The sequence below is a fragment of the Mesoplodon densirostris genome, chromosome 18 (genome assembly GCF_025265405.1).
Source record: "Mesoplodon densirostris isolate mMesDen1 chromosome 18, mMesDen1 primary haplotype, whole genome shotgun sequence".
In the NCBI taxonomy this organism is placed as follows: Eukaryota; Metazoa; Chordata; class Mammalia; order Artiodactyla; family Ziphiidae; genus Mesoplodon; species Mesoplodon densirostris.
In genome coordinates, this window is record NC_082678.1 from 60,247,853 (window position 1) to 60,273,540 (window position 25,688).

Below are 25,688 nucleotides of genomic sequence, written 5' to 3' on the forward strand. Positions count from 1 at the left end.
TCCTATTCCCCACACCCTTTACAGACCAGAAGGTCGCGGCTAGCTCGTGGCAGCCTCAGTCCTATTTCTCAGGTGAGAGGTCTTCTCAAAACTGAAGGCACCGTTCATTCTGGTCACGGAGAGCAGGGTCGGTTCGCGGATGAAAAGTGAAGGTTGGAGGAACACGTCAAGGTGCGGAAGAAGGGAAACCCTCCCCCACCCCGCGCCAGTCGAAGACCCAGACGGAGCCTCAGGCCCAGCCCTCCCTCCTCTCTTAGCGTTCGGGGTCTTTCTCTCCCTTCCGGCTTTGGGACGGACAACCGCGGCGAAACCAAAACGGAAAATGGATAAACTAAGGTGCCACCGGAGATCTACTTGAGAAGTAACCGGGGGCGGGGTGGTCACCGGAAGTGGCTGTACGGCCTCTGTCCCTACGAGGGCCCGCCTTCAATTGCGCTACCAGTAGGCGACAGACCGCCCCCACTTCCGGCCCCTGGAGCCTTAGCCAGCGGCCCCCCTTTTACTGTTCTCCCATTGGCTACCGCAGGGACGCGCTGTGATTTCCCATTGGTCGCGTCTCCTCTCCCGCGCCGCGCCTCCTCCCTCCAGGTACAGTCTCGTCTTCCGGCACCCGATAGGCTAAAGGCTGGGAGGGCGTCTGCCCCATTTGACCAGTGAGCGGCGTGAAGAGTGAGGGCGGCGGCTGCGTGGTGGGGGGCAGGGCGGGACTTGGTGTGGCTATTGGCCAGGGTGGGCACAGGCCAGAGATAGGATTGGCTGGGGAGAGGGGCACCGTGGTGGGGTCGAAGCTGCGCGGCCTCCGCAGCTGCGGGAGACGGAAGTAGTGAGAGCGCGGCCTCGGAGGGTCGGGCGGACGCCACCTGGGTGAGTCACCGTGCCCCGTGCACTGCCAGTTTGGGAGCCACAACGACCGCGTCTTGCCCGGCCCCGCCCCGGCCCCACCGGCTTTCGTGAGCCCCGCCTTCTGTCATTCGGGGCTCCGCCTCCGAGTCTTTAGGCTCCGCCCCTAAAACCTGGGTACCTGGGCTCCCCTGTCAGCCTGACCCGCCCCCCGCCGTGGCCAGATCACCTAGGTCCGGGAGCCCTGGGCCTCCCAGGCCTGTCCTCGTCTCTCCCTCTCTCCGCTTCCCTGAGGCTGCTTGCCAGTGGGCGGTGAGGCAGCACGTCTGGCTCCCCCGTGGGGAGGGTGGGCTGTGAGTACGGAGGCGGGTAGGGCCACAGATGGAGACTTTTATCCCCACAGCCTTCCGCGGGGCACTGCTGGACTGCCCCTGAGCTCGGATAGCGGGCATAAAGAGACATGTCAGTGAAACCTGGGCCTGGTTCCCTAAGTGGGCCAAGGAGGCCCATCCTGACATTTCTGTTGCTTGGGCCCATTTGACAGGTACTGACTCTGAGGCCTGCACTGGCCTGATTCTGTCCCCCTTGTGTGGCCTCCTCCCACTGACCTGCACCCCACTTGGTGTCAAGTACACTCAGCAAGGCATGTCCAGCCCTGCTACCTTCTGCTCCTAGGTTGTGGTCCCCTCCCTCTTGTCCTCTGCTCTGGACTCTGCCCCCAGCAAACAGGTCAGGTGGGTGCTACTCCCGGACTCAGAGGCTGGCAGACCGCTCTTGTGGATTCACGTTCCCACCAGGGCCAGAAGTGAGCCCTGGTGGGGCAGCCTCTGTCTTTTCAGAGTTGGCAGTTCTTTTGCTCTCCCACAAAGAACAGGGTTTGGAGTGTTTTACTTCTCTTTCTGGGACTGGGAATCGGGACTCTTGAGTCCTGCTCCAGAACTTGATGGCTGCCTTCATGCCCTGCAGAGTCGCTTGTTGCCTTCTCCTCATGTAGCTCCCATTGCCTCTGTCTAGCATGGTGACTTGTGGAGAGGCTGGCTTCTCTGCGAGGAAGGCAAATAAGAGTTGTGGGGAGGTTCAGGAGTAGATGTGTGGCATTTGTTGATTCTTTGGTGATGTTAATGTTGCTCTTTGTGCTTATGTTTCTCGGTCTCTGCAGTGAGAAGCAGGTAGCCAGGACCCTCACCACGGTAGAATGGTGAGTACTCTTGCCTCAGACCACTGTGTTTTCTGTAATCCTCGTGTCTTTCTCCATGAAGCTGCCCGCCCCTCCTGGACCTTGAGCTCCAGGCTACTCTGTTCAGCAACTAAACAGGTTCATCTGCCCTGGGGATGAATCAGGGCTTCTTTCGGTTGCAAAACATCAGCCGCTATGGGAAGCCTCCAGACGTCTTTGTCTGCATGTGCTGTGACATGCCGTCCCCACACTGCCACTGGCTCCCTTAGCTTTTCATAATGGCCCTTCTCGTGTTTCTCCTGGTCCCTGGGTGAAGCTCTCTGTTCTGGTCTGAAAAGCAAGGGCTCCTTTATATCAAGATCCTTGTACTTCCTACTGGGTCCCTTGAATATTGTGGGTGCTGTATCAGGACTGACTCCACTAAAACTGTGGGGCTTCTCTAGCTCCAAGGTCCTGCTGTCTGTTAAGCTACTGTAGGCAACAGCTGACTGAATATATAGCAGGAGAGCACCCTCAAGGTGCCCAGAATATCACTGGGGGTGGTGTGTGTGTGTATGTGTGTGTATGTGTGTGTGCGTGTGTGTGTGTGTGTGTATTATAATGATCCCATACATTTTCCGCTAACTGTAACTGCCCTTTTTCACCCCAAGTTCAGGGAACCCCTTAACCCCTGAGAGCTGGGAGGAAGCAGTGAGATGAGAAGGGAGTGGGGAGCTACAAGCCTGGGTCCAGACCAGGTCCTTGCTCTGGCTGTATCCCTTTAGTTCTTTCACGTGTCCCCTGTGCTTAGGGACAGGTCAAGGCATTCAGTTGGTGAGAGGACTCACTCTTTTCCTCCACAGACACTTGGGTGTGTGGGGTGTGCGGTATTCTTCTGGTCTCTTCTCAGAAAGCTGGTCCTAACCCCCACCAACTGATAGCCCCTTTCCTTTTTCTCTTCTGTGATACACTGAAAAGAGTCAGCCTGGTCTAATTTTGAATTCTAGCACCACCACTTAAGTACTTTAGGTGAATTGCCTACTTTCTCTGTAAGCCTGAAGTCTCATTTCTTTGGGAGTTGAATGGTTTTAGTGAGATAATGTTTGAAACATGTCTGGCTCATAGTAGGCGCTTAATAAAATGTCAGATTTTTCTCCTATTCCTCCCTTCCCCCAAGACCAAAACCGAAACAAAAGCCCTGGTTTCTGAAAGTTACCAGGGACAGGGAGTGTGGGGTTCCAAACAGTTCCTTCTGTGACTCTTGGTGACATTTTGAGGTACGCGGGCCTCTCCCTGTTGTGGCCTCTCCCGTTGCGGAGCACAGGCTCCGGACGTGCAGGCTCAGCGGCCACGGCTCACGGGCCCAGCCGCTCCGCGGCATGTGGGATCTTCCCGGACCGGGGCACGAACCGTGTCCCCTGCATCGGCAGGCGGACGCTCCAGCACTGCGCCACCAGGGAAGCCCTCTTGGCGACATTTGGAGCCTCTTATCGCCGCCCCTTATTCTCTGGCCCTCTACCCAACTCCCCCCCTCCTCCGTGAGTTTTGTTTTTGCGTAGCTTCTGTGGTCCGTAGTTCCAGCTCTTCTCTTTCCCAGCCTAAGAACTCCTTTCTCCTCCAAGAAGGACTTTCTTACCCAGAAGACACAGGATGTGAAACAAGGGGGGAGAGGAGGAGATGAAGAAGTAAGCCTGGGCAGGGACCATGGAATAAAAAACCCAGGAAATTCCCCCCTCAGGGGTGTGTAATGACCCAACTGGCACTAGACCAGTGTCCATTCTAAGGGGCAAAGAGGGAGTGGGATTAGTGAGGTCAGGGGAGTGGAGGACACTGATGGACCGGGGAATGGTGAGTGGTGGTTTTGGAGGGAAAGGAGGAAGCCTAGAAACCAGAAAGGGCCTCGCGTGGAGGGAGGTGAGCTTCATCCTGGGAATCCGAGCAGGCACTGGGGGGACTCCAAGAGGGGAGGAGGGCGTGGGGACAGACGTCTGAAACAGTGGTGCGGGGTGGCTCACGTGGGAAGATGGGAAATGAAAAGATGTAGGCGGTCCTGCCGCCCCCTCCCACGCCGTGGGGGTGGTGGTGGTGCGGGGCAGTCCCGCAGCCCAGACTCCTGAGAGCCCCGAGGAGCCCTCCGAGGACGCGCTCCCACGCCGCGGAGGGGTGGTGGGGAGGAGGAGTAGGGGGCTGTGGGCGGGGCCCGGGGACCCGCCCCGCCCCCGCCTTCGCGGCGCGGCGAGGTCGGGGAGCTCCCCTCGCCTGGGCGGAGCTGGGCTCGCTCCATTGTGGAGAGGAGGGGAGAGGCGCGCGCCGAGCACCGTCGCCCGCGCTCGCCTCCTGGCCGCAGCGGCTGCACCTGGCCGGCCCCGCAGCCGGGATGCGGCGGACGCCCGAGACTGGCGGGCAGCGCAGCGGCTCCGGGGACATGTGCGCTGGCCCAGACCGCCCGCGACCATGAGCCTGACCGCCCGCGTCTCCTGCTCCATGCTCAGCTGCTTCGTAAGTGCCGGCCCCGCCTGCGGCGAGCCGGGGACCCCGACGCTGGCTGCACCCGCCGCCCTGCCCAGGGCCGGCCCTTGAGATCCCGAATTTCAGCCCATCCCCCTTACCAAGGGCCCTGGCAGGGGAAGGGACATAATGCCTTTTCTTTCTTGGACTTGCTTTAATCTTCGGGTGCCGGGGGTTGTCGAAGGCCGGGGACTGGAATGCTGCGACCCATCGTTTTAGCCCTGAAGCCGTTGCCCTTGACTGCAGATCTTCAGGCCCCGCCCTGCAGGGGTACATCCCTTTACCTCCGCCTCTCCATCTTGGGCCCACCCGCTGCATCCTTGCTTGGGGATGTGGGATGTGGCTAGTAGGCCGCCTGGGATGTTAGGGGGCTGGTCGGGGAGCACAGGATGTCTGAGCCGTCTCCCCGGCTCCAGTCCCCTCCCCCTTCCACCACTGCATCCCTCACCTGACACGCCAGTCTCTTCTCCTTGACTGTCCCCCAGCCAGCCTCTCTTCTCCATCTTCCCTGCCTCTCTGCCTCTGCAGGCCTCCGTACCTCTGCATCATTCCCAGCACCCCCCCTCCTCCCGCTCTGGTTTAATGCTCCTTCCCAGCTTCCCCCATCTGTCCTCGCAGATCTCCCTACCCATCCCCTTCCCGCCCCCCGCCCCCCGCCAGTATCTGCCAGGCCTCCTCTCTCTCCCTCCCCTGGCTGTCCTGGGTCCCCTGGTTCTTCCCAGGCACGTGGATCCCCTCTTCTCCCCTCCCTGCCTGGTGGCCGGGAAAGGAGTTAACTTCCGCTTGCTGTGGGTATTCCTCAGGAGTTCCCCTCAGATCAGCAGGCAGGGCAGGTTGCTTGGCAGGTGGCAGGAGCTTGTTAGCAGTGTGGGCCTAACTGGAAGAGAAGCTCAGCTCCAAAACACATCCTCTTTTTGAAAGCATCCGTGAAGGCCCTCTAGAGGCATGGGACTGAATCCCATGACCCATTCCTCTTTGTCTCCTTCACCCACCAGATTAAAGCCTCAGTGGAGTGGCCTCAGGGGCCTGCGTCCCCTCCTGCCTCTGTGACCAACTGCATACCTGGTTCCTGTTTCTCAGGGCAGCACTTCCCATTCCCACTTCTGTCTTACCCGTACACTCGCCTTTCTTTTCCTTCATTTTCTCTCCTTCATTTGGGAAACGTGGCTCTACAGGAGGTTCCCTCTTTGAGGAGCACAGACTCCCAGGTACTCTGTGGACCTTACTCTTCTCTTAGGCTTCAGAGGATTGAGTTCCCCCTCCACGTCACCCCTCCCACCAAGCCAGGTCTCTCTTCCGTTCTCCGGTGACCGGAACGTGTATCAGTGTGTGTGGGGTGTACGTGGGTTTACTGAGGGGAGGGGAGCAGGAGGAGGCCTGACGGGCCAGGCGGAGCCTGGTGACTTAGGGCTGAGGCCTTCCCCACAGGGTGAGGAGGGGCCCCCCAGCCTGGAGTACATCCAAGCCAAGGATCTGTTCCCCCCCAAGGAACTAGTGAAAGAGGAGGAGAATCTGCAGGTAAGGAAGAGTTGGGGGCCCAGGGTGGGTAGAGCTCCCCGCCTGGTGAAAAAACACCCTCCCTCCCCTCCCCCAACCCAAATGTCTCCAAGGGGATCTAGTGTGGGAGCTTGGCTTCCTGCTGCTTGGTCTCTGGAGGGCGGGGAGCCTGTCTGTATGTGCATTATGGAGCCTTTGACCCCAGGGAAGGAAAGGCAGCTTTCCTGTATAGCTGTTGTCTGGTGCTGTTACCACGGAGAGAACTTTTGTCCTGCCTTGGCCCAGCTTTTCCAGAGGAGATCCTACAGATCAGGGGTTGGAGAGGGGATGCAGGGGTGACTGACTCCTGGACTGAGGGTCCTTCTGCCCCTCGACAGGTGCCCTTCCCAGTGCTGCAGGGGGAGGGAGTGGAGTTCCTGGGCCGTGCGGCCGATGCCCTCATTGCTATCTCCAACTACCGGCTGCATATCAAGTTCAAGGATTCTGTCATCAACGTGAGTTTCTGTCTTGTTCTCCCGCACCCAAGCCAGCATCCCTGTGGAATTCAAGGTGGGATTGCTCCAGTGCAAAGAGTGGGGGTTCCCTTCTTTTTCTTATTATCTTTCTTCTAACGGCACGTCTATCTTTCTGTCTCTCTCACTTAATTTTCCCTTCCCCTCTTCTGTCTTTCCCTCACCCTGTTGCTGGCCCTTCTAGGGGCACAGTAGCTTTGTTGGAAGAGTGCCACTTACCAACTGTGTGACCTTGGTCAATCACCCAGCTGAGGTGCAATTTCCTCCTTAGTAATATGGTGTGAAAACACCTGCCTTGTGGTTTCTTGTGATTATTAATTGGGGTCACACATGTAGAGGACCCAGCACCGTTACCAGGCACCTAGGAGGCCCTCAGTAAATGTTGGTTTCCTTCCTTCTATTGATACATCAGCATCTGGGCAGGGGCGGGGATGAGGAGTCATGTGGAGTGGGGGGATATGAGCGCCAGTCTGCATTTCCTCTCCAGGTCCCCCTCCGGATGATTGACAGCGTGGAGAGCCGTGATATGTTCCAGCTGCACATCGCCTGCAAGGACTCCAAAGTGGTGAGGTGAGAACGACGGAGCCTCGCTCAGGTCCTCTGGCCCTAGTCTTGTCCAGACCTCTCTGCTGCAGGGTTTCTCTGGAGCAAGAAAGGAAAAATACTGCCTCCCTTTCCCCATTTGGAAGAAACAGTGAAAACCGTGTCTGGGTTGGGGGGTCAATTTTCTGATCCACAGTGTCTTGACCTAAAGAAATGGCGATACTGTTCACAGAGTTTTTATAAGGATCAAATGAGAAGACGCCTCTGAGAGCGCATAGGGCGATGTCTGGTGCAGAACAGTCACATTGTTGTTGGTTCATTCACTTCCTCATTTATCATGTATTTATCGAGACTCTCCTCTATGCCAGACTTTTCTAAGCACTGGGGATACAGCAGGGAACAAACAGACAAAACTTTCTGCCCTCGTGGAGCTTATATTCCAGTGGGGAGATAAGAGTGGTAAATAGTAAGTAAAATACGTTAAATCACGGTAATGTAAAGTTAAAAAATAAAGCAGGGAAAGGGGATACGGAGTGCTATGGGGGTGAAGGTTGTAGGTTTAAAAAAAGTGATCAGAGAAGCCTGCACTGAAAAGGTGACATTTGAGTCAAGACTTGAAGAAAGTGACCAGTGGGTATTTGGGGGAAGAGTGTGGCAGACAGGGAACAGTGCATGCAAAGGCCCTGAGGTGGGTATGAGCCTGGCACAATGGAAGAATGACAAGGAGGCTAGTGTGGCCGGAGTGGAGGGCAAGTGGGTCAGGATAATGGGATACAAGATCTGAGAGGTAAGAGGGGTGTCAGGCTGTCATAATGACTGGCTTTTACTTTGAGGGAAGTGAGAAAGCCGCTGGAGGGTTTTGAGCAAAGGAGTGACGTGTTCTGTTATAGAATCACTCTGACTGCTGTATTGAGAAAAGATGGAAGAAGGATGGGGGCAAAAGCTAGGGCAGAAACTGGGAGACTAATTAAGAAGCTATTGCAGTTGCCCAGGTGAGAAATCATGGTGGCTGGTCTAGGTTGGTAGCCATCAAAATGGTGAGAAGTGGTCAGATTTTTGAAGGTAGAGATGATAGGATTTGCTGACAGACTGGATATGAGAGAAAGATGAATCACTCCAAGGATTATTAAAAGGATGCCCAGACTAATTAGAACCTGCTGTATAGCACAGGGAACTCTACTCAATACTCTGTAATGACCTATATGGGAATAGAATCTAAAAAAGAAGTGGATATATGTATGTATAACTGATTCACTTTTCTGTACACCTGAAACTAACACAACGTTGTAAATCAACTATACGCCAATAAAAATTAATTAAAAAAAAAAAAAGATGCCCAGTTTAGAGCCTGCCATGTACTCGGGTCTATAGGCATTAAGAACAGGAATCCGCATTGCCCTTCCCTTCAAGGAGATTAAAGTCTAATTGCTAAAGGAAGACTTAACCTGTGGCAATATGCTGTGGGAAAACTTACCGTTTAACACTCCCAGCATACTAAGAATAACAGAGGAAGGGGTCTGTGGAATGGGTTAGGCTCGGAAGGCCTCAAGGAAGAGGTGGGATTGCAACTTTCTTCAGAGTATCAGTAGGACGTGGCTAGGCTGAGAGGAGACATTACTAAGCAGAAGTGAAAAAACAAGGAGACAGGAATGACATGGGTAGGACTTCCTCCCTGAAACAGAAGGTTTGTGCTGGAGAGTCACGGGAGAAGACAGAAGGGGTAGCAGACATTCAGGGCCAGGTTGGACGGCATTCAGATTGGATGGGAGAAATGGTCGGGCCCCATTGGGGGGATCCTTACATCTCAAGGACAAGAGTTCTTGGGAAGAGAAGTGTCACAAAGACAATGTCCCTTGGGTGTTGCCCAGTCTCCCTGGTCCTCCCCAGGGTCCCCATGCCTTCCTCCTGCTTTGCAGTCTCCCCTCCCCACAGCCTTTTTGTGGCTGGGTCTTTGACCCTTATGGCCCCAGAGCTCACTCACCTCTTGCCTCACTTCGTGGCTTCTTGCCTGGCAGGTGCCACTTCTCCACTTTCAAGCAGTGCCAAGAGTGGCTCTCGCGGCTAAGTCGGGCCACGGCGAGACCTGCGAAGCCCGAGGACCTGTTTGCCTTTGCCTACCATGCCTGGTGCCTGGGGCTGACTGAGGAGGACCAGCACACCCACCTGTGTCAGCCGGGTGAGGCCAGGCTGCTCTCTTTAGGAGACTTCCTTTTGCCTCTTGCTTCTCACCCCTCCTCCGCCCTGGTCCTCGTGCTCTTGGATGCTGACAGGCGCGGGGGCTGTGTTGCAGGAGAGCACATACGATGTCGGCAGGAGGCCGAGCTTGCGAGGATGGGCTTTGACCTGCAGAACGTCTGGAGAGTCTCTCATATCAACAGCAACTACAAGTGAGAGGGTCTTGGGTGGGGAACCAAAACACCTGTCCAGACCCAGACTTCCTCCCCGTGTGGATAAAGCACGGGGGGCACAGCTCCTGGCTCTGTGAGGGGAGGAGGGCTCCTGGTCCCTCTGCCCACAGGGCCATCCCTGGGGATCTTGTGATCACAGGTCTTTAATCAAGCTCCATGACCCCATCTGGTCTCTTCTCAGATTGTGCCCCAGTTACCCCCAGAAGCTGCTGGTTCCCGTGTGGATCACAGATAAAGAGCTGCAGAATGTGGCTTCCTTCCGCTCCTGGAAGCGGGTCCCTGTGGTTGTGTATAGGTGAGGCGGTGGGGGCCGGGGAAGTCGGGGGATGCTTTTCGTGCAGTGAGGAGAGTCAGAAGTGGGGGTCTGCGGCAGTGTGGTTGACCGGGAATTGACACTCTTCAGGGAAGTGGCTATGAAATAATTTTAAAAGAAAAACTGCTTCAGTTTTCTTTCTCCTGAGGACGAGACTTTTGGGGAGTTTACAAACTTTTCTTTCTTCCTCCCTTCCTTCCTTCCTTCCTTCCTCCCTCCCTCCCTCCCTCCCTCCCTCCCTCTCTTTCTCTCTCTCTCTCTCTTTCTCTTTTCTTTCTTTCTTTTTAGGACCTGCGTGTGTGTGTGTGTGTGTGTGTGTGTGTGTGTGAAACATTGCTTTAGAACAGGGGTTGGCAAACCATGGCCTGTGAACCACATCCGGCCTGTATCCTGTTCTATGTATAGCCTGTGAGCTGTGAATGGTTTTTACATTTTTTTAAAAAATTATTTATTTTTGGCTGCATTGGGTCTTCGTTGCTGCGCGCGGGCTTTCTCTAGTTGCGGCGAGCGGGGGCTCCTCTTCGTTGCGGTGCACGGGGCTTCTCATTGTCGTGGCTTCTCTTGTTGCAGAGCACGGGCTCTAGGTGCGCAGGCTTCAGTAGTTGTGGCTCACGGGCTCTAGAGCACAGGCTCAGTAGTTGTGGCGCACGGGCTTAGTTGCTCTGTGGCATGTGGGATCTTCCCGGACCAGGGCTCAAACCTGTGTCCCCTGCATTGACAGGCGGATTCTTAATCACTGCGCCACCAGGGAAGTCCCAGTTTTTACATTCTTAAAAGGTTATTTAAAAAAAGAAAACACAGGGGCTTCCCTGGTGGCGCAGTGGTTGAGAGTCCGCCTGCCGATGCAGGGGACACGGGTTCGTGCCCCGGTCTGGGAAGATCCCACATGCCGCAGAGCGGCTGGGCCCGTGAGCCATGGCCGTTGAGCCTGCGCGTCCGGAGCCTGTGCTCCGCAACGGGAGAGGCCACAACAGTGAGAGGCCCACATACCGCCAAAAAAAAAAAAAAAAAAAAACCACAGGGAGAAGAATATGCGACAGAGACTGGCTGTGACTCCCAAAGCCGAAAATTTATTGCCTGGTTCTTTACAAAAAAACGTTTGTGAGGCAGGTAGTAGCCATGAGGTTTGGAGTTATTCATGCTCTGGGCCCAGCCTTGTTCTCCTGCTGGGTGTCTGTACCTGGAGCAGGTGCTGTGCAGATTTGATGAGTCAAGGTCACCTTGGGAATACACAGCCCATTTGAGAAATGTGTGTGACAGTGCTTTGTAAACTGTAAAGCCGTCTCGAGATGTTAAGGGCTTTTGGTTGCTATTATCATAGCCTGGATGATCTGGTGGCCCCTGTTGGCTCTGGAGATCTTGGTCTGGCCCCCTGGGGTCTCAGCAGTAGGCCTCTGGGGGCTGTGAATGCCAAGGGCCTGATGGTTTCTTCTGTTTTGTCAGACACCTACGCAATGGGGCCGCCATCGCCCGCTGCAGCCAGCCCGAGATCAGCTGGTGGGGCTGGCGCAATGCCGATGATGAGTACTTAGTCACGTCCATTGCTAAAGCCTGTGCCCTGGACCCAGGGACAAGGACCACTGGGGGCTCTGTCAGCACCGGGAATAGTGATGCCGGCGAGGCATGTGACGCTGACTTCGGTAAGGTGTGGGTGGTGTCGGCCCCCTGGGGACTAGGCTCCCACCTTGGCCTCCTGGGCTCCAAGGGAGTCCCCAGTGAGAGGGTGGGAAGAAAACGACAACACACAAGGTGTCTGGGCCCCTGTCTTTTTTGGTGGGGACGAAAAGGTGATGGGGTGTGAGGGGTCTCATCAAAGGGAGTGCCCCAGGGTGGGGTTCTCCTGGGCAGGTGGCCGACCCAGGGTCTTCTCCCTGCTGTGTGTGTGTTTAGATTCCTCCCTGACTGCATGCTCTGGAGTGGAGAGCACAGCTGCCCCCCAGAAGCTGCTGATCCTGGATGCCCGATCCTACACGGCGGCGGTGGCCAACCGGGCCAAGGGCGGAGGTTGTGAATGTGAAGGTATTGCTGTTACCTCAGTGTCTGCAGCCAGCCTGTGCTCTGGTGGCTTTGGGGACAGCTCGTGTAGTGGAAAGAGCCAAACAAACCTGGCCTGGGATCAGGACTCTGCCACTCAATGGCTATGGCTATGCTTAAATTGCTTAATCTGTCTGAGTTTTACGTTCTCATCTGTAACATGGGGATGAAACATGCCTTGCAAAGTTATTGGACGGTAGAGGTTACATGTATAAATTTACTGGCACAGAGCAGCTACTGTTTGTTGAGGATTTACTATGTATTGTCAGTACTAGTAGCACTCGACAATCATTGTCATTGATGTTATTTTTATCAATATTAGCATAGGGCGCTTGAGCATCCAGAGGTAACAGGGCATTTAGATTTCCAGAGTATATTGAGTGCCCGTCCGGGAGTGTTCTGACCTGCCAGGGAAGCTTTGCCCACTGGACTGCTCTTGTCCTGGATGCCTGTTTCCGGGACATGCTCTTATGCTCCACTCTCCTCTTATGTGTGCAGAGTATTACCCCAACTGTGAGGTCGTATTCATGGGGATGGCCAACATCCATGCCATCCGGAACAGCTTCCAGTACCTCCGCGCTGTGTGTAGCCAGATGCCCGATCCCAGCAAGTAGGTGTTCCCTGTTCCGATTCCATCCACCCTCCAGTTTCATCCCTTACCCAGTACTTCTCGTGCTTGGAAGGTCTGGTGGGGCGGGGAGTGTGAGACACAGGAAACCCGAGGGCCTAGGTGCAGTGGGCTAGTTCCAAGGACACTTCTTCCACTTCTCAGCCAACGCTTTGGAACGGCCACAGGACACTGGGTTCCTTTTGTTTGGATGAGTTGTCCTCAAGGGCACAGAGAACTGGGGAGACAAAGTGGCTACTAGATGAGCGTGTGATGCTTCCAAGTTCCTCTGTGGATCCGAAGAGTGTCTTGTCCACCACAGGTCCCATTTTCCCTACCTTCTTGCTAGATACCTCTTGGCAGAAAGGCCACGGGCTGGGCCTCTTAGCTTCAGCTCTCACTGGGGACCGTGTTAAGGTGTGGCCGGCCGTGGGTGGCGGAGAGACTGTTGTAGCCTCGGCGCCCTTAGTGACAGATGTGACCTCTGCTCTCTTGTAGCTGGTTGTCAGCTCTGGAGAGCACCAAATGGCTGCAGCACCTGTCGGTGATGCTGAAGGCAGCTGTGCTCGTGGCTAATACAGTGGACCGGGAGGGCCGGCCTGTGCTGGTGCACTGCTCAGATGGCTGGGACCGGACGCCGCAGATCGTAGCCCTGGCTAAAATACTACTGGACCCGTATTACAGGACGTTGGAGGTATTCGGAGGGGTTGGGTGGGAAAGGGGCGTTTGGGGAAGGTACTGGGCCCTCTGGATCCGTTTGGGGGATCTTTCCGTAGAGGACACTGGTGGCTTTAAGTCCTCTTCTAGGTTTGGGCGTGTTCTTCTCTGAAGCTGCCAGCCCCCTGCTTCGGGCATCCCTGGAAGGAGCACAGTAGCCTTCCCAGAGAGGCCCTACGCTTGAACCTCCTCTTTGTTGCAGGGTTTCCAAGTGTTAGTAGAATCTGACTGGCTGGATTTTGGGCACAAGTTTGGAGACCGCTGCGGCCACCAGGAGAACGCAGAGGACCAGAACGAGCAGTGCCCTGTGTTCCTCCAGTGGCTCGATTCTGTTCACCAGTTGCTCAAGCAGTTTCCCTGCCTGTTTGAGTTTAATGAAGCGTTCCTGGTAAGTCCGTGAGCCTGAGGCCAGGGTGGGGGCCAGCGGCCCAGGCCCGGTGCAAGCTGTCTTGGCCGTCTAGGTGAAGCTGGTGCAGCACACGTACTCCTGCCTCTACGGCACGTTCCTGGCCAACAACCCCTGTGAGCGAGAGAAGCGCAACATCTACAAGCGGACCTGCTCCGTGTGGGCCCTCCTGCGAGCCGGCAACAAGAACTTCCACAACTTCCTCTACACGTCAGGCTCAGAAATGGTAAGTCCGCACCCTTATCCCGTAGGTGCGTCTTGGGGACCTACAGGGAGAAAAGGCCGAGTCCGCGGGAAGGGCGCGGGCCCAGAGGCTTAGGAAGGAAAGGGGGGCCCGAAACAGAGCCCACAGAACCCACGGAACCCACGCACGGGGCTGCTTCCCTAGGTCCTGCATCCCGTGTGTCACGTCCGGGCGCTGCACCTCTGGACAGCTGTCTACTTGCCAGCGTCATCTCCATGCACGCTCGGGGAGGAGAGCGTGGACCTCTACCTTTCCCCGGTGGCTCAGAGCCAGGAGTTCTCCGGCCGCTCTCTGGACAGGTAAGAAGAGCCCCTTTGCTCTCTCCTCTCTCCCCTAGGGAGGCGGCAGCTGCTTTGGGTCTTGCCTAAATGCTGTTCTTTTCCTTTTATGAGATATTTTAAAGCAACCTCTTGAGCCAGTTGAAGGCCAGACTTGGCCCAAGACTCGTAGTTAGCTTGGAGGGCACTCTGTATGTTCCCAAGGTCCTTGCTTTTTCTGTGTGTGTGTGTGCGGTCCGTGGGCCTCTCACTGTTGTGGCCTCTCCCGCTGCGGAGCACAGGCTCCGGACGCGCAGGCTCAGCGGCCATGGCTCACGGGCCCAGCCGCTCCGCGGCATGTGGGATCTTCCCAGACCGGGGCACGAACCCGTGTCCCCTGCGTCGGCAGGCGGACTCCCAACCACTGCGCCACCAGGGAAGCCCCCGAGGTCCTTTCTTAAGATAAGAGTTGCCTGTTTTCCAAGCTGCTCTCACCCTTTGTGACAGACCCCGGGGAGAGGAGAGCAGAACAGAACGGACTATTTCAGGGAGACGCGTGGGAATGGTCTTGACTGGTGTTCATTGGTGGAAGGCATGGGGAGCTTGCTGTCTTAGTAATGACCTTGGCTGTGTCCAGCATTAGCTTCCAGAGAAATGGGTTCCCAGAAGGGGAACGGCCTTCCCATTACTCCCTCAGAATTTAAAGGGAGACATAAAAATTAAAGTGATATTCTGGCTGAATATTTGGGGGGAAGTAGAATGGAGATTGGTTAAGTTATAAGAGTAATATCTGTTCTTTGTTTTTAAAAAAAGCCAAGCAATATAACAGTAGAAAATGGCAGTCCTGCCTCCCCGATCCCTGTCCCCACAGGTGTCTACAGCTGGCACTTTGGTGCGTGCACTTCCAGATGTTTATCTCTACCTTGATACAGCCACACTCTCCCAGTCTCATGTAGAAACATTTTTTAAATACAAAAACAATCATATTTTGCGTACCGTTCTGCAAACTGTTTTCCCCACTGTGTGTCAGGATGTCACCCACGACGGCACACATAAAGCTGCTTTATTGTTTTTACTGGCTGCATAATAGTCCAAAATAAGAGTGCATCAAAATTTATATAACCAGTTTTCAACTGGTCATTTAGGTTTATCCCATTTTTTAATCATTATAGGGGGTGTTTTAGGTAACATTCTTATATGTATATATTAAAAAATTTTTTGGTAAAATACATACAATATTTACCATCAAAACTATTTTTTTTTTTAAATTTTCTTTATTTTTGGCTGTGTTGGGTCTTCATTGCTGCATGCGGGCTTTCTCTAGTTGCGGCAAGCGGGGGCTACTCTTCGTTGCGGTGTGCGGGCTTCTCATTGCAGTGGCTTCTCTTGTTGCGGAGCACGGGGCTCTAGGTGTGCAGGCTTCAGTAGTTGTGGCACGTGGGCTCAGTAGTTGTGGCGCATGGGCTTAGTTGCTCTGCAGCATGTGGGATCTTCCTGGACCAGGGATCGAACCCGTGTCCCCTGCATTGGCAGGTGAATTCTTAACCACTGCACCACCAGGGAAGTCCCCTAAACCATTTTTAAGTATCCAGTTCAGTAGTGTTACCGTATGTGTATACCTTTGCTTTTTTGCTAGTGTTTCTGCGAGATAAATTCTTAGAAATGAAAATGCTGGGTTCAAAGCATATGTGCATTTCTAATTTTGATCTTTGTTTACTGGTGGAAGGTTTTTAAAATTAAAATATAACTTACATAATTGGTTGAATATTATAAAGGAAAACAGAAACCCCCAACCCCCAAGTTATTGATTGTAGGGTCTTTGGAGCTGCGTCCATTGTCAGGGGCCTATGGATAGGCTTCAGGAATTCTGTGATTTTTCTCTTGCCACAAAGTATGCAGAATTTGGGTATAGGTTCATAAGTTTGCTTTTCTGTGGAGAGGGGCCATAACTTTTTATCAGATTCTCAATAAGTTCTGTGGCCCATTTAACAACCATTGCCTTAAATCAATATCTAACTTTTCAAACCAATAAATGTCTCTTATATACCTACAAGTTGCCTAGTACTGTACTAGGTTTTATGGGCTGTACCAAAGACATAGAAGATATTGATCCTATAAGATACCTTTAAAAAGCTGTAAGATCAGGCATAGGACAATTAGAGAACAATTCTAAGTTAGCATCTAAGCGAATAAGAATGTGTCTTGTTCAAAGCTACTAGAGAAATGAGAAGTAAGAAAGGGGTCATAGGGTGACTGTTTACTCAGAGACATTTTCGTGGAAGACCAGGCAGGAACCATGGCTTTTTAGTGTCCCTAGTGCCTGGCTCAGGGCCTGGCACATAATAGGTGATTTAGTAAATGCTTAAATGAAGAAACCAATGAATGGAATAATGGGAGCTATGAGCTTGGTAACAGGGTTAGTGGAGAGGGGTCCAAAAGAGTTAGAAGCATGAGAGAGTTTCTAATTTTTTTAAAACGAAGAACCACCTCTCTGGAGCTGGCAGGGTTTGGGAAGAGGTATTGTGAGGAATAGAAGGAAATAAGCAGGAGAGTTCATTGAGGGCTTTATCCTGAGGAGTTTATTTTGTTTTTTGTTTTTTATAAATTTTATTTATTTATTTATTTTGGCTTCATTGGGTCTTCGTTGCTGCGTGTGGGCTTTCTCTAGTTGTGGTGAGCGCGGGCTACTCTTTGTTGTGGTGCACGGGCCTCTCACTGTGGTGGTTTCTCTTGTTGAGGAGCACGGGCTCTAGGCACGCGGGCTTCAGTAGTTGTGGCGCACGGGCTCAGTAGTTGTGGCTCGCGGGCTCTAGAGCGCAGGCTCAGTAGCTGTGGCATATGGGCTTGGTTGCTCCGCGGCATGTGGGATCTTCCCGGACCAGGGCTCGAAGCTGTGTCCCCTGCGTTGGCAGGCGGATTCTTAACCACTGCGCCACCAGAGAAGCTCCTGAGGAGTTTATTTTGATTCAGTTGTCAATAGTAAGTCATCATGACCTGGTAACAATGGAATTTTTCAAGAATGAATCAGTGAGCAGTGTAGTTGGAGGCACAGAGACCAGCCAGCATTGTTGTAGTTCAGATATGAAAGGAAGAGTCCTTGGAAAAGAGAAAGGATTAAATTCAGACGTTGCTGAGAAGTCATTAGCAGTCTGTGGCATTGCCTGAACATTGAAGGGTGGAAGTGAAGAGTAAAGAGGCCAAAGACAGGTCCCAAGTCTGTGAGCTTAGAAACCAGGAGGATATTAGTACCACCTATAGACACTGAAAAGTTGAGAAGATGCGTCCATTCGGGGAGAAGGAGGAGATGCCGGCAGGTTGGGACTGAAATATTTTGACAGCACACAGGAGGTGTGCTGCAGGCAGTTCGAGATGGAGTTGTATTTAGAGGTGTAGTTGTATAAGGGTTTTAAAGGAAATGGTTTCTCTAACAGCTGACCTGACTCACCTTCGGTTCTGCCTTTCCCTAGATCAGAAACATCCTGCTCTCTTTCCTCTTCTTCCATTCAAGTGCAACAACCCATTCTTCTCTCCCCAGCTCAGATCCTACCCTGTCTGTGTAGCCTTCCCTGACCACGTTAGCTGGATGCGCTCTCTCAGACTCCTCAGGCATCGTTGTCTCTACCAGCATTATTAATTAGACCTTCGGTGTACACAGGAGTCAGCTGTGGGGGACTGCAGGCTGTTGCTATTGGTGAATCTGGATAAAGAGTACATTGGATTTCTTCACACTCTTCTCTCTACTTCTTTTGTATGTTTGAAAGTTTCCATAATAAAAAGTAAAACAAGAAAAAAGAAAAAAATCAACAAGTCGCCAAGCTGTGAGATTCAAGCTCTGGCTGTGGGACTCCAGAGACTGTAACTGTAACTGTTGTCATTGCCTTCCTGGAATTTGTCACCACACAGACACACATTGATCACGAAAGTAAAATCAAACACAAGAATACTTTTAAAGAAGTATTAATAAGTTTCAAAAACCAAACACTTAAAAAAAAATCAGCCAGCTCTATTGTAACTCCACCTTTGAGGGATTTTTCAGTGTGGGGCTGGGCTGACTGAAGCATCTGAAAATAGGAGTCCAGCGAAGTCTCTGCTGTTTCCTGGCAAATTTCCCTCAAGTTTTGTTGCTCCAAGGACTTTAGAACTTTAAAAATTAGGGCGGTCATTCTTGAAAATGTCTGTTACCCCCTTGGTGTGCCAGAATGCCTCTAGAACTTTGTGTGCTGTACACTAGGGGAAGTTTCCGTGCCGACTTGGGACTCATAGGAGCACGCTGCCACTAAGTGGTTGTAAAAAGCTGTGCTGGTTACTCCTGTGATGGAGGGATAATTTATAATAAGGAAAAAAGCTGTAAAAACGAGGAGTCGTGAATGTAACCTTCGTGTATTTATTTACTTATTTTGGCCGCGCCCTGCGGCATGCGGGTGGGATCTTAGTTCCCCAACCAGAGATCGGACTTGGGCCCCTGCAATGGAAGCGCGGAGTCTTAACCACTGGGCCACTGGGGAAGTCCTGTGAGTGTAGTCTTAATTAGTTTGCGGTTGGTTGTCTATATTTTGAATCCTCGTAGCATCTCTGCAAGGTAATTTATTGTCATTTTGTGGAGGAGAGAAACCCAAGTGTCTGAGAGGTTAAACAGCTTCCTTGTAGTCACAGAGCTAATCAGTGCTAGGGCCAGCATCGTCAAGCTCCAGAACCCACCTTCTCTCTGTCTTGCCATGTGTGATAGAGGCGGTTGGGCATTAGGTGGGAGGCCACGGTGTAGTCCTGGCCTGAAGGGTAGATTTGGAAGGCATCAGCTTAGGAGGCAGTTGAAGCCACGGGAGTGGTTGAGATTGCCAGGGCGACTGTGTGGGGTGAGACTGATGAAAGCTGAGGACAGAGCCTGGGTTCTGGAGTTCACGTCCTCTACTTTTTGCAGAGCAGACTTTTTGCAGTGAACATTGGTCATCTGTAATCTTAAATGTTGTTATTTCTTGTGAACTCTGGCTTTGATTGCTTTGATGACCCAATTCCTGTACATGGGAGGTAGCTCGGTTCCTGACCTGGAGGTGGTGTGTTGTCATTCCAGATTACCTAAAACGAGATCTATGGATGATCTTCTTTCTGCCTGTGACACAAGCAGCCCCCTGACGCGCACATCCAGTGACCCCAACCTGAATAACCACTGTCAAGAGGCCAGAGTAGGCCTGGAGCCCTGGCATGGCAATCCTGAGGGATCAGAGACAACCTTCGTGGAATCTGGGGTAGGAGGTCTTCAGCAGACTGTAGGAGAAATGGCTCTTCCTCCGCCTCTGCCCAGCAGCCAGAAAGACTACTTGAGCAATAAACCTTTCAAGAGTCACAGAAGCTCTTCTCCAAGTTACAGACTGCTTAACGCTGCAGCGCCCCAGGAAACGAAGAGCAGCACCTCTGATCCTGAGTTCAAAGTCCTAGAAGAGACTAAGGCACCAGCTCCAGACCCTCCTGCCCAGGATGAGCTGGGTAGGACTTTAGATGGCCCAGAGGAGCCACCTGAACATTGTCCTGAAAGAGCAGCTGTCCGAGCACTCTCTAAAGTTGTTTCCAACAAGCGTGATGGAATGTGTGATTCTCCTGAGTCTCCCCAGGACTCCCTCACAGGTGCCCCCGAGCAGGCCCAGCTAGACTCTGTGCTAGGTGTGCCCTCCAGAGGTGCTCCAGCTCACGGTCTGGGCACCCTTTGCAGCCCACTGAGTGCTACCTGCCAAATTCCTCCAGACCCAAGCACTGACTTTCTCAACCAAGACCCCCCAGGGTCTGTGGCAAGTGTCTCCCACCAGGAACAGCCCGGTTCTGTGCCAGATCTGATTCAGGGGGAAGAAGACATGGGCAAAAGAGGGAATCATAGGAATGGGCAGTTATTGGAAAACCCTCGCTTTGGAAAGGTGCCATTGGAATTGGCCCGAAAGCCAATTTCTCAGAGCCAGATCAGTGAGTTCTCTTTCTTAGGGTCCAACTGGGACAGCTTCCAAGGGATGGTGACTTCATTCCCGAGTGGGGAGACCACCCCTCGGCGGCTGCTTTCCTATGGCTGTTGTAGCAAGAGGTCGAGCAGTAAGCAGATGCGGGCAACAGGGCCCTGCTTTGGGGGACAGTGGGCTCAGAGAGAAGGGGTGAGGTCACCGGTCTGTTCTACTCATTCCAATGGACACTGTACTGGTCCAGGAGGAAAAAACCACCAGATGTGGCTGTCTGGTCACCCGAAGCAGGCCTCCAGCACGAAGCCCGTTCCCCTGAGCTGCCCCTCTCCAGCGCCTCCTCTCTACCTGGATGACGATGGACTCCCCTTTCCCACGGATGTGATCCAGCACAGGTTACGGCAGATTGAAGCAGGGTACAAGCAAGAGGTGGAACAGCTACGTCGACAGGTGCGTGAGCTTCAGATGAGGCTGGATATCCGCCACTGCTGCGCCCCTCCAGCAGAGCCCCCCATGGACTACGAGGATGATTTTGTAAGTACTCACCTCCTGCCACCCAGCCACTCATTCTGTCGGTCCGTCCAGCCTTTCACCCGTTCCGTATCCATTCCTTGGGTACTTGCCGTGTGCCAGAGTTAGGGGGTTGGGCTGTAGGATGAAAGCCATAGTCCCCGCTCGCAAGGAGCTCACAGTCTATTGGGAGAGACACGTAGACAGTTAGAATGCTGTTCTTCAGTGTTGAGGGAAGCATCAGGTGTTGGGGGCCTGGGTGGAGTCAAAGGTCGGGGAAGGCTCTCCTGAGAAGCTAATGCTTGAGCCGAGTGCTGAAGAATGTGTCGCTTTTAGCCATGTAGAGAGTGAAAAAGAAATACCATTTGCAGAAGCATGGAGGCAATAGGTACTCCAGCGGTATGGCTTGAATAAAGGGGTGTGTGTGTGTTCGCACACGTGTGTGTGCATGCGTGCACACTTGTGCTGGGACAGTGAGGGAGGGAGTTGGTAGTGTGGTGGGAGGTGACCTTGGGAAGTGGAAAGGGATTAGGAAGTTCAGCTTGAGTGCCTGTGTTGTGTGGATTCTACCCTCAAGGCAATAAAAGTTGTGGCTAGTGAGTCACATGATCAGATTTGCATTTAAGAGTACTACCCTAGGGGGACTTCCCTGGTGGTCCAGTGGTTTAGACTCCATGCGCTGCCAACGCAGGGGACATGGGTTCGATCCCTCCTTTGGGAACTAAGATCCTGAATGCCGAATGGCATGGCCAAAAAAAAAAATTGAGTACTAAAAAGAGTGCTACTACCCTAGCAACAGTGTGTCAAGCGGATGAAACCCAGGTGGGGAGGCTGGTTAGGATGTTTTGGAATAAGCCAGGTGAGAGATGATGAGGACCATCTAGGCTTCCCTGGGTCGGGAGGCCTTGGGTTCTGGCACAGCAGTCCTCGGGGAGCTTCTAGAAGCCAGCTCTAGGACATTCCCCCTTGCTTGCTGCCCACTCCTCTGCTGGTGGGATGGTCAGGGCTAACAACTTCTTACTATTCAGGGTGATGGTTTAGAACAGGAGTCAGCAAATTTGTTTGGTAAAGAGCCAGACAGTAAATACTTCAGGCTTTGTGAGACATATAGTCCCTTTTGCAGCTACTAGGCTCTTCTGTCGTAGCACAGAAGCAGCCGTAATGACCATGTGTAAATGAATTGAGTGTGGCTGTCTTCCAACTTGACTTACAAAAACAGGCAGTGGGCCAAATTGGCCTGTGGGCCGTAGTTTGCGAACTCCTGATTTAGAATGTAACAGGAGAAATATTCTTTCCATACTGTAATGGAGCATATTGGTTGAGAGCATGGGTCTGAAGCCAGAACGCTAGGTCCAAATCCCACGTTTACTACCTATCAGCTCTTAACACTCTCTATGGCTTCGTTTCCTTATTTGTAAAATGAGGATAATAATAGCATACATCATAAGATTGTTGTGAGGAATTAAATAAGTTCACGCATGTGATGCACTTAGAAACAGTGCCTGATGCATAGTAAACAATAAATGTTAGCGATGATGAAGGTGATGGTGGTGATGCCTTTGCTTTTCCTTTAGACATGTTTGAAGGAGTCAGATGGCAGTGATACAGAAGATTTTGGTTCTGATCACAGTGAAGACTGCCTTTCAGAAGCAAGCTGGGAACCTGTTGATAAGAAAGAGACTGAGGTATGTCCAGGCAAATATGCGGCAGGTACTTTTGCAAGCCAGTGAGTTCTCATACTTCTCAGAGATGAGTGACATGTTCTTCCCCAGATGAGTCTCTCTGTAGGGAAGTCGTCGCTGCCTCGGCCTTGTCATTTTCTTCTGGGACGCTTTCCTTGTTGCAGTGTTGCTTTTCCACTCTGTTGACAAGGACCTGGGATTTTTCCTTTTGCCTTCTGTTAGGTGACTCGCTGGGTTCCAGACCATATGGCATCACATTGCTATAATTGTGACTGTGAATTCTGGTTGGCCAAACGCAGACACCATTGCAGGTAAGATGTTACCTATGATTCAGTATGGCTCGTAAAGGCTACTGAGGGACATAGTTATGAACTAAACTGAATTAACCTGAAAATGGAGATATCTTAATAGGAACTATTTTTGTTTTCTCCCAACTTTTTCTTTACTCACGTAAGGCCTTTTAGAGTATCCTTCGTTCCCAGCATATCGGCATTTCTGATGAACTCTCCCCTCTTTGTCCTTTGACAGAAATTGTGGGAATGTATTTTGTGCTGGTTGCTGCCACCTGAAGTTGCCCATTCCTGATCAACAACTCTATGATCCAGTTCTCGTCTGTAACTCATGTTACGAACATATCCAAGTATCTCGGGCCAGGGAACTCATGAGCCAACATCTGAAGAAACCCATTGCTACAGCTTCCAGTTGAATGCCAGAGGAGAAGACCTGTCCAGTTTTAGCAGGTTTGAAGGGAGGATCTGCTTCAGGTGTAGTTTTGAAGGTTCCTTGGTGTGGCTCATGAAATCACAGAGCTCAAAGATACAGTCTTGAGAAGTCCTCCTGGGTACCATGAGACTGGGGCAGAGGGATTCCAGTTTGGCAGGAGGTCCTCTACCGGTGAGACCCTCACCTTGGGGTGATGGTCCTGATCCAGACCCAGAGTCTGGAAGCTTAACGTTGAGTTGGTGGCTCCAGTTTCTTTCTCCTGGGGTCACAAGATGACGATTTCATAGATACTGCCTGGTGATGTGTGCCCCAAACAGCAATAGAAAGGCACATGTATAACCAAACTCCAAATGATAACCAGATCCATCTCTCCTCCACCTTGAAAAAGGCAGATTATAGTATATAAGATAGGAATTCCTATCCTATTTGAAATGAACTATACCCTGTACCTCTGTGCTCTGTGTCTGTGCATGAAGGCTCAGTCTTTAGAGGCACTCCCTCTAGTTGCATTAGCTCTGTCTTTCTGTGGAGTTTGGTTTAAAGACTGGTTCAGCAAGTGGAGGTTTTGCTGTATTTTTCACTTGGCTCATCAGCCGGCATCAGTGAACATTCAGTTTAGGGGGACGGTTTTAGGGAGTGAGACCTTTTTGGGAGCAGAGGAAAACCCTGCTGATGTTCAGTCCTGGCAGAAATCAGTTATTTTGAGCTGTGAAGGCAGGAGTCTTTGTTACTCAGTGGCAGCTCTCGAGGTATGCACTGTGAAGAATGAGAAGGGAAAAGCAGAAATTATCCTTGTGAAATATTTGCTGATTGTGCCCTACCCTTTGCGCCTGACTTTTCCTAGTTGTCCTGGTGCTAACACAGGAGCTACACCTTGATCCTCTCCTGGCATGAAAATAAAAGGCTGTTTTTTTTTGGTTGTTGTTCCATCGCCCGCTTCCCACATGTCCTCTTTCCCTTGGCCGCTGCCTCCTCTGGGTCACACTGCTTCTTATCCTGAACACTTGACACCTTGAGGGTAGAGTCTAGTGTTTGGTTTTTACCTCCTAGAATACGCTGTTTGGTATGTGAGGGTTTCAGTACAAATGCTGCTGTCTATTTCTGTGCACTTAACAATGGAACCCAAACAGAAGAGAATAAAGCCTCGATACCAAAACTGGGAGAGAAAATGTGTCCATTTGGACCAAAGGGTTTTTATTTTGTTTTTGTTTTTTCATCTTAATATGTACCAGTGGCACTTAACCAAAAGACACAGTGATATAGCCATGTACTGTGGTTGGGACAGATACAGTCTCCTTGACCTATAATGAAACCACTAGGATTTCCTTATATATTTTCCTTAATTCGTTGGTGTATAAAAGGTAAATTACCCTTAGCCTGTTTTAAAATTATGGTAGCCGTCTAACTGCTACTTGTTCAAGCTTCTTCCTAGAAAAAAAATTTTCATTCGAAAATAACTAGGATCTGCATTTAGAACAAGAACTGTTACTTGTCCTGACCTTTTCTTCAGCCCTACTGAGAAGCATCTGTGCTTTTATTACTTGCCATGGATGTAACCTAAAAAGTTTTGGCGTATCTAGGTCAGTCTAGCGGAACTTTTTTTCGTTTAAATGGAGTTGAATAATGGAGATTTTGTGTCCAGGAAATTCCTGAGATCTTTGAAAAAATAACAAACTATTCCTTGTCTTGATACATAAAATTCTTCTAAGCATTTTCTCAGTCATTAAAATTTACTGCCAGTTGTGAGTGGCTTTTTAATTGACTTGACTTTCACTGCACTTCGATTGGCAACGTTTGAGGAGACTGTATCTGTCTACTTTGTGTGGCTGTTTCGAGGGGCTGTCCCATCAGAGAACATACTGCATGGCCTTGGAGAGAGACTCTGGGCTCTCAGCTCAGATGTATTCATCAAATACTCCTTTCAGAGCTCTTGTGGGTGTAAGTGACATGATGTGGCCAAAAATCCAAACTGTGCAGTTGCGTTGTGACAAACATGCAATGTGCTGTAAAAACTCGATACAATTTAAATAAAATCTCTATATTAGTGCTGCTTTGTTGGGTCTTTTTCTTCATTTTCAGTTTCTAAGAAAACTAATACTCATTTTTTCTTTGACCCTGAGAAAGGACTGAAACACTACACTCCTTCCTCCCAACCATTTCCATTTTTAAAATGGCCCTCTCTTTTTATCAGCACAAGCTTAGCTATTGATCAGATAGGGGAGTTATGCTTATGGATCCTCCAGGGTTCTATCCCATCTCATGTGAGGTTTATTTCTCTTTAATATCTAAAATTTCACCAGCTGGTTGATCAGGCACACGGGATTGTACCTGTTTCCCTGCTTCCTGCTTCCCTCCTCACAGGCTCCCTCCGTTTCCTTTCCACTTTGGGTAAACGGTCTTGGGAAAAATATTGGCTGAAAAGAGTATATTTCAAAACATGTAAAATGCTACTCTCTAAAAGGTGAATGTGTGTACTCAGGATACTATACCACCATCACCATTTTTATTTGGAGAGACAAGCAATTCAACCGGTAGGACTAAGGTTATAGAGCTGTGCCCTTTGCTGTCGAGAAACGTCCGATTTTGTACGGCCCCACTGCTCACTTGCTAAATTCTAAAGTCCCACAGCTCCGCCGGCCGCAGGGAAATATGGGGATATTTCCGGGCCGATCGGGGGATAACCGGGCCGATCTCTGCAGGACGTAACACTACCTGGCGGGCGGCGGTTCCCAGCCCGTCCGGCGGGTTTAGGACGCCGAGAGAGCGCGACTTCGCCGCCGCTGCACGTGGCCAGG

The 25,688-nt window shown here is 51.7% G+C and overlaps 1 protein-coding gene across 6 annotated transcripts; it reads left to right on the plus strand.

The window, feature by feature from the left end:
- Positions 1–30: 30 nt before the first annotated feature.
- MTMR4 (myotubularin related protein 4) lies at positions 31–24,905 on the plus strand. 6 transcript variants are annotated; one of them, XM_060082630.1, is made up of 19 exons: positions 31–171; positions 2,000–2,038; positions 5,933–6,022; positions 6,379–6,495; positions 7,001–7,083; positions 9,072–9,232; positions 9,347–9,443; positions 9,646–9,759; positions 11,221–11,417; positions 11,668–11,796; positions 12,310–12,421; positions 12,917–13,112; positions 13,338–13,523; positions 13,597–13,767; positions 13,930–14,084; positions 19,111–20,512; positions 22,063–22,173; positions 22,393–22,481; positions 22,699–24,905. In XM_060082630.1, the coding sequence occupies exons 2-19, from the start codon at positions 2,036–2,038 to the stop codon at positions 22,874–22,876; spliced, it is 3,591 nt and encodes a 1,196-aa protein (XP_059938613.1). In that variant the 5' UTR covers positions 31–171; positions 2,000–2,035; the 3' UTR covers positions 22,877–24,905. The 6 variants fall into 6 exon arrangements, with proteins under 6 accessions (XP_059938613.1, XP_059938616.1, XP_059938615.1 ...); XM_060082632.1 differs by lacking the exon at positions 31–171 and adding an exon at positions 597–669; XM_060082629.1 differs by lacking the exon at positions 31–171 and adding an exon at positions 770–864.
- The last annotated feature ends 783 nt before the right edge of the window (positions 24,906–25,688 follow it).